The sequence below is a fragment of the Cervus canadensis genome, chromosome 5 (genome assembly GCF_019320065.1).
Source record: "Cervus canadensis isolate Bull #8, Minnesota chromosome 5, ASM1932006v1, whole genome shotgun sequence".
Lineage (NCBI taxonomy): Eukaryota > Metazoa > Chordata > Mammalia > Artiodactyla > Cervidae > Cervus > Cervus canadensis.
In genome coordinates, this window is record NC_057390.1 from 89,178,198 (window position 1) to 89,192,505 (window position 14,308).

Below are 14,308 nucleotides of genomic sequence, written 5' to 3' on the forward strand. Positions count from 1 at the left end.
TCATCCTCTGTCATCTCCTTCTCCTCCTGCCCTCAATCTCTCCCAGCATCAGGGTCTTTTCCAATGAGTCAACTCTTCACATCAGGTGGCCAAAGTATTGGAGTTTCAGCTTCAACATCAGTCCCTCCAAAGAACACCCAGGACTGATCTCCTTTAGGATGGACTGGTTGGATCTCCTTGCAATCCAAGGGACTCTCAAGAGTCTTCTCCAACACCACAGTTCAAAAGCATCAATTCTTTGGTGCTCAGCTTTCTTTATAGTCCAACTCTCACATCCATACATGACCACTGGAAAAACCATAGCCTTGACTAGATGGACCTTTGTTGGCAAAGTAATGTCTCTGCTTTTTAATATGCTGTCTAGGTTGGTTATAACTTTCCTTCCAAGGAGTAAGCGTCTTTAAATTTCATGGCTGCAATCACCATCTGCAGTGATTTTGGAGCCCCCAAAAATAAAGTCAGCCACTGTTTCCACTGTTTCCCCATCTATCTGCCATGAAGTGATGGGACCAGATGCCATGATCTTAGTTTTCTGATTTATGAATGAGTAATTAGCTTCATAGGTCCTGGGAACTCATCAAGGAAGATTTTCATCATTGTCTGGGGACAAACAGAGCACAGAGGCTACCTGGTCCTAATGATTATGAAACAATATCTATTACATACAAAGCCCTTGAAAACAGAGAAGTGATTCACTGAACAATCGAGTCCTGGGTAGGGTCAGTAGAAGGGTAGGAGAAACTGTAAGATGGTATTGGCTATGCTAATAACAGTCATATACTTGCCAACTCTCCTTTGAAATAAGTCTGAGGAATCCTATTTTTCTCTTCACTATTGAATTTGTAGAGATCATGGGAATCAGTGTCTTAGTTTTGGCTACTATAACCAAATACCATAGAGTGGGTGACTTAAATAGTAGACATTTATTTCTCACTGTTTTAAAGGCTGGAAGTCCAAGGTCAAGGATCCATCAGGTTTGGTTTCTGGTGAGAGCTCTCTTCCTGTATGGACACCAGTCCTCTCAGATTAGGGCCCCACCCTCATGACCTCATTCAACCTTGATTACTTCCTGTAGTCTCCAGCTACAGTCACATGGGGTAGCAGGGGGTAGGGAGGTTTGGTTAGGACTTCAACATACTAATTTGGGGTGGACACAATTCAGCCCATTACACCAGTCGCTGGACGGGCACCCCTTATCTCTTTCCAGAAGTCTTTTTGGGTGAACATTATTAGAGCGTACTAAGATCCTGACTCCAGAACTCCAAGTTCTGGGTTTAAGTCCCGACTTTACTAGATGATTGATTTTGGGCAAATTGCTTAACTATAAAATGAGAGTGATACTATCTCCCTGGGGTTGTTATGAGAATTATCTAAGGGCTTAGCACAATGACCTGGCACAAAGTAAGTCAAAACGCACGCTGGTAACTCTCATCGCTACCGGCAAGGGAGGCAGAGACAAGAAGTCGTGGGCTTTGGGATCTGGACATGAAGGCTGTCCCCTGAGCTCAGGTGCTTGGGACTCCGGACTTGGGCCTGGCAGGAAACCAGTGCTCCCTCTTCTCTCCCTGGCCAGACTTTCCCTCAGCCTCCACTGACCATAATGTGAAAGTTAAGTGTATGTATGTTTATTCCTGAAACAATATTTGTTTTCTTCGTTACTCATTAATAAATCATGTGAATGTAGTACTTCCTGATTCTCTTTCCTAAAAACAAATTCTGTAAAATGATTCACAGAGTCCCCTGGTGACCTGGCAGTTAGGATTCCCACTTTTCACTGCTACAGTCCAGGTTCAGTCCCTGGTGGGGAAACTGAGATCCCGCAAGCTGCTCAGCCTGCCCCACCTCCGAAAAAAAGAAAGAAAATAAAATGATTCGTGTATGGTGCCAGACATCACCCACATGTCTCAAATCCAGTCTGTGCTCTTCTAATTTAACAGGAAAAAAAAAAAAATATTATTTGTTCCCTCTCCTCTGCTGCCACCGTGTGATCGTATTGGATTATAATCAGTATTTCTACAGGCTTTGGCAGAGCTGAGGGCTTGATTTGAACTTATCTGGGTCTCAGTGAGCAGACATTTTAATCTCTCTGATTAAAAATATATAACATGTCTGCACCAAAAGTTACATGACTTATAGTCTTCTAGCCTACTGTGGTGAATTCCAGCCTATTACAACCTTGGGGATTTTCCCCACTTAAGCAGCCACCACTTATGATCTCAGACCAGACAACAGAAATGGTGAGATGCAGTCCCCGTCCCCAGAGACTTCATAGTCTAATGTGTAAACAAATACTTAGGCAACTACACACACTGAAGATGGGGTTATCCTATGGGAAAAGGAGACAAGGTTATTTAAGTCACCAGGACTTTTCACATTTCACAACTTAGGAAAAACTTTACATTGTTCATTAAATTAAACCAAATGCAATATGATAGCATGATGGTGACAGTAGATTTCTTAAAAATTCATTGATTCATAAAATCTGAGAGCTCAACACGTCTTAAAAAAAATCATCTAATGCAACTCCTCATCTTACAAGAGGGGAAATGGAAGTCCAGGGAGAGGAAGAGACTTACCTAACAGCACACAACTGGTCAGGGAGAGGACTGGAGTTCATGCTGACTACTCCTGATCATTGCCACTCAGAGCCAGATGTGGGTGGCAGTGTGGCCAGGGGTATAACGGGAATTTGGGAAGAAGGAATTTTTGGAGGAAAGGGGGACACCTCAGGGGGTACATGGCTGGTCATAGCCACAGTCAAGATGGAAAGGTTGTTTTTTGTTTTTTATTTGGTTGCTCTAGGTCTTAATTGTGGCATGTGGGATTTTTAGTTGAGGCATGTGGGATCTAGTTTCCTGACCAGGGATCAAACCCAGGTCCTCTGCATTGGGATCATGGAGTCTTAGCCACTGGACCACCAGGGAAGTCCCCAGACAGAAAAGGTTCTGATGTGAAACACAGGTAGGCCTGGAAGACCCAGGTCTCCACCCAGCTTCATATCTTTTTCTCACTTCCCAAAATTCTGTTTCTCCTCCTCCAACCTGTTCTCTCCACTCTCTTTTTTTCTAATCGATCATTTTATTGACATTTGATCATTTTGCTTTCTTTGCTAAGAACAAACATCATGGAAATAGTATACATTTTGGAATGCCACAGGCCTGAGTTTAAACCTTGCCCTGCCCTCTAGCTGTGTAACTTGGAATTGTTACTTAACTCTGCAAAGTCTTGGTTTCATCTTTGAAACATTACTTATCATGAAAGGATGTGGCCTTCAATGAGCCCTTATATTCATTATTAAACACTCAATTCTTACCAAGTGCCAGGCACCATTGTGGGTGCTGGGGATCATAAAAACAGCACTTATTTGAAGGCTGACTAGGTATTTTATGACTTGACTCATGTTACTCATCCCCACTTCTCAGATGAGAAGACTGAGGTATGGAAGGATTCTCTATCTTGCCCACAAACCTGTAAATGTCAGCCTAGTCCCAGAGTGAATAGAGGCTATGCCATACACAAGGAGGAAAATAAATTCCATGCCTTCATGGGATTTTCATTCCAGAGGAAAGTGCAATCTGGAAAACTACTGAGACAATTTGTAATAGACAAGTATTGGTTTCTCATTCCTTCTCCCAAGTCCATGACCAAAAAGGAGGATCGTGTAAAAAAAGAGAAGTGACCTGAATGCTCTTCTGTTTCAACTCCTTCCGCCCCTTACTCAAATAAAAAAGGAAACAACAGCAGTGAACCCTTGTTTTGACAGCTGCTGTCACTCACCTTAATCAACAGGTTGGAGAACCTCAAACTTGAACCACCTGGAGGGCTTGTGAAAAGTGTGCTGGGCCACTCCCAGAATTTCTGATGCAGTTAGTCCAGGGGGAAGCCTGAGATTTTGCATTTCTAACAAGTTCCCCAGTGAAGCTGACACTGCAGTTCTGGGATCACACATGGAAAACAACTGAACGATCCATGAAGCACTGTTGTTCCCATTGCCAAAGTGAGGAAATTGAGTTTCAAGAAGGCTAGGTGCCTCACCAGAAGTTCCACCACCAGTGAGGGACAGACAGGATTTGATCTGTCTGGCTCCAAAGCCTGTGCTGTTTGTACTTCCCCCTAGGACAGGATTTCCTCATTCCATGTCTATTCACGTTATCCCAGAATTTCTGTTCTTGAAAGGCAAAGTCAAGGTGCTGGGAGAGCATGTTTTCATTTCCAATGAGAACCGAAGATGGCTTATAAAAGCTTTTAAAACATTTCTATTACCCAATAATTCCTCTTCTAGAAGTCTATACTATGAAAATGATCCAAAATATAGCCCCAAATATAAAGATGCTACTTGTTTTAGCCAAAAGCTAAGAATCTAAATATCCAATATCAAGGAACTGGTTAAATAAAGTATGGCCTATCCAAATGATGAAATATTATGAGGCCATTAAAAATTATTTATTTAGAATTTAACATGTCAAAGCACTTATGATACAACATTAAGTTAAACAAAACACAGAACTAAATTCAATAAGCTCTCAATATTACTAAAAATATTGAAAAAGCTGGAAGGAAATAAACAAGAACATTGACAATAGCTGTCTCTGTTTCTAATTTCTATACTTCCCAAATACTTTCTACAATAAGCTTTTTTTAATTAAAAAAAAAAACCATGCAGTTTCTTTTTCTGGTTAACTACAAGAAATACTGTCAAGACCCTATTACAGTTAGTCAATTCCTAAAAAGCCAGGAAAAGCAAAACTGAACTTTAAAGCTAACATTTAATTAACAGATTATATTTTTCCTGACCCTACAATGTACATAGTTCAAAGTAAAAAAATAAGAGGAAAAAAACTCAAAAGACAATCATTATCATAAACACACAGAAAGAAGACCAGAAAGATACCTGTAAAATGATAACAGGGATTATTTTTGGTTGGTGGAATTATAAGGCTTTTTACATCTTTTTAGTTTAACAATTATCGTTACATTTTCTACAATGAACATCAATTACTTTTTGAATAAAAAGTCTTTGCTGTTTTCCTTTTTAAGAGGAACTACCTCTTATAAAGGTTGTTTTTAAGAGACAACACCAGCAAATTACAGCACATCTATACACTGGAATAAACAGCAACTTTAAAATGTTGTAAAAGAGTATTTAGTAACACAGAAAAACATTTGATATATTAGCTGACCATACTATAAAACAGTATGTTCAGAATGATCCCATTGTTTTCTTTAACAACAAACACACAAAATGTCTGTGTATACAAAGAAAACACCTTGGAAGGAAATATCCCAAAATATTAATAGTGTTTTATCCTAGGTAGTAAGATTAGAGAGTATTCTAATTTTCTTTTTTTTGCTTCTGTATTTTGGTAAATTTTCCTTTCTTAAATATTGGTTACTTTTCCAATATTTAAAAAAATTAACAAAAGCTACATTAAACAAATAAAAAAAATTTTTTACCTTGTTAAATAAAAGAGAAACAGAGAAAAGGTGAGCAGGGGTATCTTATTGAAAGATCTTTCTTTAAAAATGCTTCCCAGCTCCATCCCAGCTCTAATTTTTAAGTCAAGCTGATTTTCCGGCATCAAGAGGAAAGCCCATTTCTATCCTTCCTCCTACTGTAGACTTAACAACACCTGAGCAGGACATCGACTCCAGCAGCAAAGGTCACCCCTGTTGATGGAGCAAACATATGTGGTCCAGAACATTTAAACAAGACCCTAGGGAGAACAGGGTCTTAGGGTTAAAAAATTTAACTGCCCTCTATGGTGATGAGTCTGATTACACGTGAATATAATATGATCATTGATGAAGGAAATGTAGTATTTATGTTGCAAATAACACACTAACTATAGGATTATACTCCCGGACCTGGCAAAGAGACCTCTGAGACCATCTGAAGACAATTTCCAGGACACTGTCTTTAGGATGCTATGTAAATATTGACTGGAAACAATAACAGAGATGTCACGCTAGAGGATCTTAAGTAAACAGTTGAAAAGCCTGGCTTCCTGTTTATACAATGTTAAGTCACTTCATGGGGAACGACAAGGTGATTCAGCACGCTGATTTGATCGGAGAATTTCTTGACCTGACATATCATAGAAGGGACTATGAGAACAGGGGGAAAAGCCGGAAGATCACACAAAAGAATGAAAATAAACACGCGAACATGTGTCTCCCAGCCCAAACCATGAGAGGTCTATGCCACCGGCCCAGATGGTCAATCAATTTCTAAATCACTGTCCTCACTGTGGCAGGTGGCAGAGTTACGCACAGAGGTTAGCAACAAAACTTCCTTTTCCGGGAGCAATCCAAACTCCTGGAGGAAAGCCTCAAGGTCCACAGCAAAAAAATCTTCCCCCAGCTGGTCAGTGACACGGACAAAGTTGCCAATCAGTTCGCCCCCCTTGTAGATGAGCAGGGCAGGGAGGGCATTCCTGGTGAAGCGGCTGCTGGCCCCGATCACCGAGCTCCTCACCCGGCAGAACTTGACAGCCGGGTACTCTGCCGCCAGGCAGAGCATGCAACCGTTCATGGCTTCGGTCCCCGGGATGCCGTCCTCGTAAATGTGGACCATGATGAGGGTGCTCCTCTGCTCCTTGTCGATCATGTCCAGGAACCCTTCTCCGCTGGGGATCTCAAAAACCTGCTTGAACTGGGGCCCCTGGTAGAGCTGCTGCCGCATCTCTTCCATCCTCTGCTTCCGGTACTGCTGCAGGAACTCCTCATCGTCCTGGTCCTCGTTCATCACGGCCAAGTCCTTCAGAGTCATCTGCGGGGGGACCAGCAGTGAGCGTAAGAGATGTAAAGCCAACAGCGACACACGTTACACAAGACGTGTGAGGTGCCAGGCTAATAACACTGGAGATCAGGGGTAGCTTCTGAGCGAGGCCGGGGTGCTTCTAATTACCTTCCCACTGATCTTCTCCTGGAGGTCCTTCTGCTTCTGCTGCTCCTCCTCTTCGTCCAGATGGGACCTGCAGCTCAGGGACAGCTTCTTGATCAGCCTCTCCATCTCCCGGCACTGCTCCTCCCGCTGCTCTGTCTCCAGCTGTTTGAAGCGGCGCCAGTCATTGATCACGCCTTTTGGACCTGAGTCGGGGGTGAACGTGGAGGTGACCGAGGATGAGCAAGGAATTAGGGGCCAGGGCACATCTGTCCAGAGCTGGCTCCATCAACAGCACAGGGATGCTCACACAGGGCAGCGTGGTCCACACACAGGCACGTCCATGGCAGGACGGTGTGCGAGAATTAAAGGGCCACACTAAGACCCAATCTTAGGAGATGAGTGAAATGAATTCAGACTCATCTACCCAAAGGACAATAAAGCAACTCTTAGAAACAATAAGGTAGCTATAGGTTCCCTGCCATGAAAAGTGTCTAAACATATTAGGTCAAAAAAGAAAAAGTAAAATGCAGAACAATATCATGGTATGATCCTCCAATTTTTAGAAAAGGAACTATATGTTCATGTGTAAATATTTACATATATTTGTATATGTACATGTACATTTATATGACCTCTATATTTGCATGTAGAAAAAGGGCCAGAAAAAGAGGTAAACTGTTAACAGTGGATATATCCAGGAAGTAAGATCTAAGGAGACTGGTGAGAGAGAACTTTTACTATTTCCTTTCCACACTTCCGTATTATCTGACTTTTTATAACAAGATTGTGGCAGGTTGTCCTGTTATTCAAACTAACCCCAAACCTCCCAGCCCCCTGCTATATAGCCCGGCCCCTTACCACGTGACTTGTAATACCACCTCTGGGATGAAAACATGTATCCCCAGCCCACTGATGCAGGGCTTGGCCATGTGACTTACTGTGGCCACTGAATTCTGAGCAAAAACTTAACAAGCCGTTATATGTCTCCAACAGCCCTCTCTTTCTCTACACTTGGTCAGGAGAACCGTGTGTCCCCAAAGGGGCTGCTCCTTCAGCCTAGTTCCTGGGATGACAGGACACATGACGCAGAAGCAAGGCTGCTGGTGATCCAGACGGGCAACAAGTAACATGACTGAGAAATAAACCTTTGCTGTCACAAGACTCTGAGACTGGGAGGTCAAGGTTTATTTGTCGTCACAGGAAAAAAATATAAATATCTGTATGAAGAAAACTTTAAAATGCTGCCAAGAAACACTAAGAGAGACCTGAATAAATGGAAAAGCAACACCATATTCCTGACTAGGAAAACACAACATCACAAGGGCATCATCATCCCTAAATTCACCCATATATTTAACGCATTTCTGATAAACATATGTGATTACACACGTGTGCATGCTCCTTTGGAAAAATAAGAAAACGGAAGTTAAGAAAATAATGACACAGAAGAGTACTGTATGGGGACCAGGCTTACCAGATACTAAAACATATTATAACAGAATAATTAAAGCAGTGTGGGAGGACTTCCCTGGTGGTCCAGTGGTGAAGAATCCGCCTGCTAAAGCAGGGGATAGGGGTTCAATCCTGGTCCGGAGGATTCCACGGACTGTAGAGCAACTAAGCCCATGTGCCACAAGTACTGAAGCCCATGGGCCCTAGAGCCTGTGCTCCACAACCAGAGAAGCCACTGCAATGAGAAGCCCGAGCACCGCAACTAGAAGCCCCTGCGAAGCAACGAAGACCCAGTGCAGTTATAAACAGATAAGTAATTAAAACAGAAGAACACCACTGTGATGTTAAAAGATGAATCAGTGGGAGAGGCTACCAAGTACAGCCAAAGACGCAAATACAAGCAGAAATTCAGTACAAGATAGAACTGGCATTTCAAAACAACGGAGAAATGGCCAGTCCTGGGGTCTGAGCAATGCCCTGGGCCCAGCAAAGGGACCAAGTTTCCAGAGCCTTGAAGACAAGGGGTAACACCCCAAAATACAGACTCATTTTCCACTCTACCTTCATTGGCCGAGCAGCTGCCAAGAATAAAGGTCGCATCTCCCAATACCTGGCAAACAAATGCAGTATTGCCTCACGACTCGATTGCTTCTCTGAGGTGCCCACCAGTGTTTTTGGGGAGAAGCTTCGAGAACAAGTTGAGGAGCGGCTGTCCTTCTATGAGACTGGAGAGATTCCCTGAAAGAATCTGGATGTCATGAAGGAGGCAATGGTTCAGGCAGAGGAAGCAGCTGCCGAGATTACTAGGAAGCTCAAGAAACAGGAGAAGAAATGCTTGAAGAAGGAAAAGAAAAGGCTGGCTGCAATTGCCCTGGCTTCTTCAGAAAATAGCAGTGCCCCGGAGGAGTGTGAGGAGACAAATGAAAGACCCAAAAAGAAGAAAAAGCAAAAGCCCCAGGAGGCTCTTCAGGAGAATGGAATGGAAAACCCATCTGTCTCTTTTTCCAAACCCAAGAAAAAGAAATCTTTTTCCAAGGAAGAGCTAGTTAGTAGTGATCTTGAAGAGACAGCTGGTACTGGAAGTCTTCCCAAGAGGAAGAAATCTTTTCCCAAAGAGGAACCAGTTACTGACCCTGATGAGTCAGAAAACAAGAGGGTCCCCAAGAAAAAGCAGAAATTGTCTTCCAAGGAGGAGCCACTCAGCAGTGGACCTGAAGAGGCTGCTGCCAGCAAGAGCAGCGGCTCCAAGAAAAAGAAAAGGCTCTGAAAGCTATCCCAGGAAAGTTAGATTGGACATCTTCCTAGTGGGGCATAACTTACAGAGGTATTCCCCATCCCATCCCCTAGAGCCCAATAAAAATAAAAACAAACAAACAAAAAACAATGGAGAAAAGATGGCTTATTCTAGTCAGTGATATTGAAATAACTGGGTATCAATATGAAAAAAATTAAGCTGGAGTCCTACCACTTAACAAAATGAATTCCAAATACATCAACAGTTAAGTGTTAAACAAACAAACAAACAAAATCATAAAAATACTTTTTTTAAAAGGCATGGGAGAAAGAAAAACAAAAGGCATGGGAGTCTTTTTTAATAATCCTCGAGTGGAGAAAGGCCTTTTACATAAGAAATAAAACTAAGAAACTATAAAATAATGCTTTCAAGCACATAACAATTGGAAAAAAAAAAAAACCACTTTCTGCCAAGAAAAGAGCAAAAACCAAGAGACAATAAAATAGAAATATTTGCAACTCAAACCACAGATTATTTTCCTTAATATATAGATTCCTATGAAGAAAAAGACCAAGTACCCAATTTTGAAAATGAGCAGAGGACATTAACATATCCTTTAAAATTAGAAAAACAGGCTCGTCACTCCGAACCTAGAGGGGTGGAATGGAGGTTTAAAAGGGAGGGGACATATGTATACCTATGGTTGATTCATGTTGATGTATAGCAGAAACCAACATAATACTGTAAAGCAACTACCCTCCAATTAAAAATAAATAAAATTTTTTTAAAAAGACTTGTCACTTCTAAAAAGATAAAAACTAAAACTACAGTGAAGTGCCATTTGTCATCCATCAGGATGGCATCAGGGTATCAAAAAAGTTTGGTAACACAGCAGAATGTCATGTATATGGGAGCTGTCACACTCCTGCTTAAACTACAAACCAGTACCAGCTCAACTGACAGCAATTTGGAAATAATAAAATGTAGAAGTGTAAATATGCCATGACTAGGAATTTAGACTACCAATATACTCATACCCATGATTTATGTGATATCAAACACCTATTCATTTGAGAAGCTAGACTCAAAACACAGGCCAGGCTAATTGAATCATCAGTACACTGCTATGCATACTGTTAGTATCGCGCAGTGCAATACTAACGCCGTGAAATGGTAACACTGGGTTGTCTCTAGATGCGCAACTGGAATTAGAGAGACGTGTTCATGAGACTTCTGACACATATTTAATGGACATTTTTTAAACCTATTCCCAGAGCCCAGGATCTCCAGTACCTGTGTTAACTGAGATGCCTTCGCCTGCCAAGTCCGCGTCTGCGGGCGTGGAACCGCCAGCCAGGGCACCTCTGCCTCCGTCCTTGTCCTCGTGGTCGCTGTCCTCCTCCTCACTGCTGCTATAATAGTACTGCAGCTTCTCCCCCAGCAACTTATCATCCAGGGTCGTCATCCTGCCTGGGAGAGGGCGGCAACAGCAGGCTCTGAGCTGGTTTGGATCAGACAGACATGAATCTGAAGAGTTGGGGCTCACCTGTGCTCAGATCTACTATTCATAAGACCCTAAAAGTGACTGTTTTCATACACAGGATCTCAGCAAATCCACACGATGATCCTGTGACAGGGCTTATCACGCTCTTTTTGTAGAAGGTAAAACTGAGGCTCAGATGAGGAAAGTTTCACTGCCAAAAGTTTATAGCAAACAGTTGAGCTGGGCTCAGATCCCAGAGGTTCCTAACTCCAAGAGACTGCAGGTGTGGGTTACTGTCTTCTGACCAGTGTACACACAGGATACCCTGAAGGAGGGTAGTGGGTCAGAGGAATCTACAGAGTGACAAGATTTTTATCTCCACATACTTTTCGGTTTACCTACCAAGCAAGACTGCTGGTAATTGAAAAACTGGGTAAGAATTCTCAGGAAAAAATCCAAAAAGCAGCACCAAGAGTGGGATGCTGAGACACTGCTTGTCTAAGCCGATCACTCATTCATCTCTTGCCTTCCACTTCCCAGTGAGAGTTAGAAAGCTTTACCAACTTTGGTTAAAAGAGGGGCCCATGACAAGATTTAATAACCCCCCAGTGTTTAAGTTTCCTAATGTGGGTCGGTTGGCAAAGAGACCATCTGCAATGCAGAAGACTCCCGTTCAACACTGGGTCAGGAAGATCCCCTGGAGAAGGAAATGGCAACCCATTCCAGAATTCCTGCCTGGGAAATCCCATGGACAAAGGAGCCTGGAGCGCCACAGTCTATAGGATCGCAAGAGTTGCACACGACTTAGCGACTAAACCACCACACCACCAGTGTTTAAAGCACCATGGTGAGAGCCAAGCTTCTGCATCAGGAGAAGCCTGGGACATTTGGGGAGAAAGGTACAGCTTAGTCCCTCACAGGTCTGCCTGAGGATCTCACCAGGAGGGGCTGTAACTCCAGAATGCCTTCCTTTAAATATTGCAATGCCATGCTTCCTAGATTACAGGCATCCACGCCCCTGTTAAGACTCCGTAACAGTGACTACTCCCACCGGGCGGGGAGGTCTTGAAAACAAGAGATCGCCAATGCCCAGCACGAGGCCTCTGCACAATTTGCGAAGTTCACAGAGACAGCCCACATCTGTGGGGATACCCAGGGACCCGGGCAGCCAGACGAAAAGGTGGGGTGCAAAGTGGCAGGGCTGAGAAAAAAGGTGCAGGAGCAAAGCCGGGAGCGGGGAGTCGGTGAGAGAAATGGGACTAAACCTAACTTAAAGAGGCAGAGGGGCCCAGGCGGTGCAAGGTGAAAAGACAGGAGACTCGGCAGGGATGCGTATACGATGAGGGTGCTGCCTTGGGGAGGCGGCGGCAATGCCAGTGCCAGCGGAGGGGATGGGAAAGAGGCGGGGCCTTTAAAGGGAGGGGCAGAAGGCGAGGCCCGAGCGAGGTCTCACGGAGGAGGCGGTGCCCTTAAGGGGAGGGGGCCGAGGGCGGGGCCCGCGGGAGGGCTCGCGGAGGAGGCGGGGCCCTTCGGAGGAAGTAGTCGAGGGCGGGGCCCGCAGAAGGGCGGCAGAGAGGCGCGGAACCTTGGGGGATTCCGAGGGAGGTGGGGCCAGCGGAGGGAGCCGGGAAGCGGCAAAGACCTTAGGGGTCTAGGGGCCGCGCCAACCGGGCCATCTCGTCCAGGCTTGCCGACCACCTGTACTCTGCCACCTCCCACCTCATACCCTATCCCCGCCGCTTCTTCCCGGCTGACCTCAGTGCAGTTCCCCGGCCTAGTTCAGTCCGATCCTTCAGGATGGCACTACGGAAAGAAGGGTAACGCTCGGCTGGAGGAAGAGAAGTGGCTCCGCACCTTGAGCACCAAGAGAAAAGCCGCCTGAGTCCCGACTGCGCGGACCAATGGGGCAGCCTTTCTGCGTCAGCGCGGACACACGCTGCCCAATTAGAGGAAGCGCATCCTGGCCGGTCGAGCGGGAAGCTACGGGTCCTACTTTAGGACAAACTTCTCGACAACAGTGATACTCTTCTATTTGCTTTATTTTTGTTTTAATTTGAACGAAAGGCCACGCTAGATATGCCCAGCTTTGAGCAATAAGAACAATTTCATTGTCTTTGACGTGTCCGAAAACATTCCACATGTATTTTTACTGATTGTTAATCACATCACGTCTAGTAAGACAGAGGAAAGGTTTGGACATTAATTTTGCCCAAGAACACACAGCCACTTTGGATTAAAAGAAGAAAGTCAAGTCCAAGACAACTAAACGCAAAGTGAAATCCTGTATTGGATTCCGGAACAGAAAAAGGACTTGAATGAGACAGCTGATGAAATTTGAATAAGGTGTATCAGGAAACAATAGTATTGTTATCAATAGTTTTGATAATTGAGCTACAGTTATGTAAGATATAAACTTCAGGGAGTTCTGGGAGAAGAGTATAGGGGAACTCTATACTATTTTTTAAACTTTTTGGAAACGTAAAATGATTTCAGATTCTGAGCCCTTATTGAGGCATCAAATACACAACATGAAGTAGCTCCTGGAAAGCTTTGTGTAAATTGAATCATTCAAAATATACTAAAACAGTACACTGTTTAAAATATAGGTAAGTTTTATTTCCCTAAAATTTGAGAGATTATTTGTGATTCTAAACCACCTGCATTTGTCTGCAAATTTGTATATGCGCGTGTTTTTCTGAGAAGCTGTTTGTCCAGGCTATCAAGAGTCAAAACGCCCATCCCCAGATTTAGGAAAAGTTCATATAAAGAGATCCCATGGTAACTTTTTGTATTTTTGTTTGCAGAGTGAATAATCTTACCTTAATCAGATTTTGTGAACAGCCAACTTAAATATGCTTGTGATCTGCGTTAAGTGACAAGCCAGGGACTTCCCTGGTGGTTCAGTGATTAAGACTCTACACTCCCAATGCAGGGGACCCCTGGTTCCTTCTCTGGTCAGTTAACTAAGATCCCACACTTTGCTTGGTGGCCAAAAATAATGATAATAAAATTTTTAAAGTAAGTGACAAGCCAGCACCCAGCAATAGTCTCTATATAGGAGAGTCCGCCAAAATATTTGTTAAATACTAGATAAATGCTTGGGCTTCCTTCATAGCTCAGTTGGTAAAAAATCTGCCTACAATGCAGGGCATCCAGGTTTGATTCCTGGGTTGGGAAGATCCCCTAGAGAAGGAAATGGCAATCCACTCCAGTATTCTTACCTGGAAAATCCCATGGACAGAGGAGCCTGATG

General features: G+C 43.6%; 2 protein-coding genes across 4 annotated transcripts; one reads left to right on the plus strand and one right to left on the minus strand.

Annotated features, from left to right (window-relative positions):
• Positions 1–4,424: 4,424 nt before the first annotated feature.
• PDCL (phosducin like) lies at positions 4,425–13,143 on the minus strand. 3 transcript variants are annotated; one of them, XM_043469483.1, is made up of 4 exons: positions 12,811–13,143; positions 10,866–11,042; positions 6,908–7,089; positions 4,425–6,769 (listed from the first exon to the last, which is right to left on the minus strand). In XM_043469483.1, exons 2-4 carry the CDS (start codon positions 11,035–11,037, stop codon positions 6,218–6,220), a joined length of 906 nt encoding a protein of 301 aa, XP_043325418.1. In that variant the 5' UTR covers positions 11,038–11,042; positions 12,811–13,143; the 3' UTR covers positions 4,425–6,217. The 3 variants fall into 3 exon arrangements, with proteins under 3 accessions (XP_043325418.1, XP_043325419.1, XP_043325417.1); XM_043469484.1 differs by having other exon boundaries at positions 10,866–11,073; XM_043469482.1 differs by having other exon boundaries at positions 12,910–13,088.
• Positions 12,377–12,799, plus strand: LOC122442133 (glycine-rich protein DOT1-like). The gene is made up of 2 exons (XM_043469487.1): positions 12,377–12,526; positions 12,567–12,799. The coding sequence occupies exons 1-2, from the start codon at positions 12,395–12,397 to the stop codon at positions 12,708–12,710; spliced, it is 276 nt and encodes a 91-aa protein (XP_043325422.1). The 5' UTR covers positions 12,377–12,394; the 3' UTR covers positions 12,711–12,799.
• Positions 13,144–14,308: the final 1,165 nt, after the last annotated feature.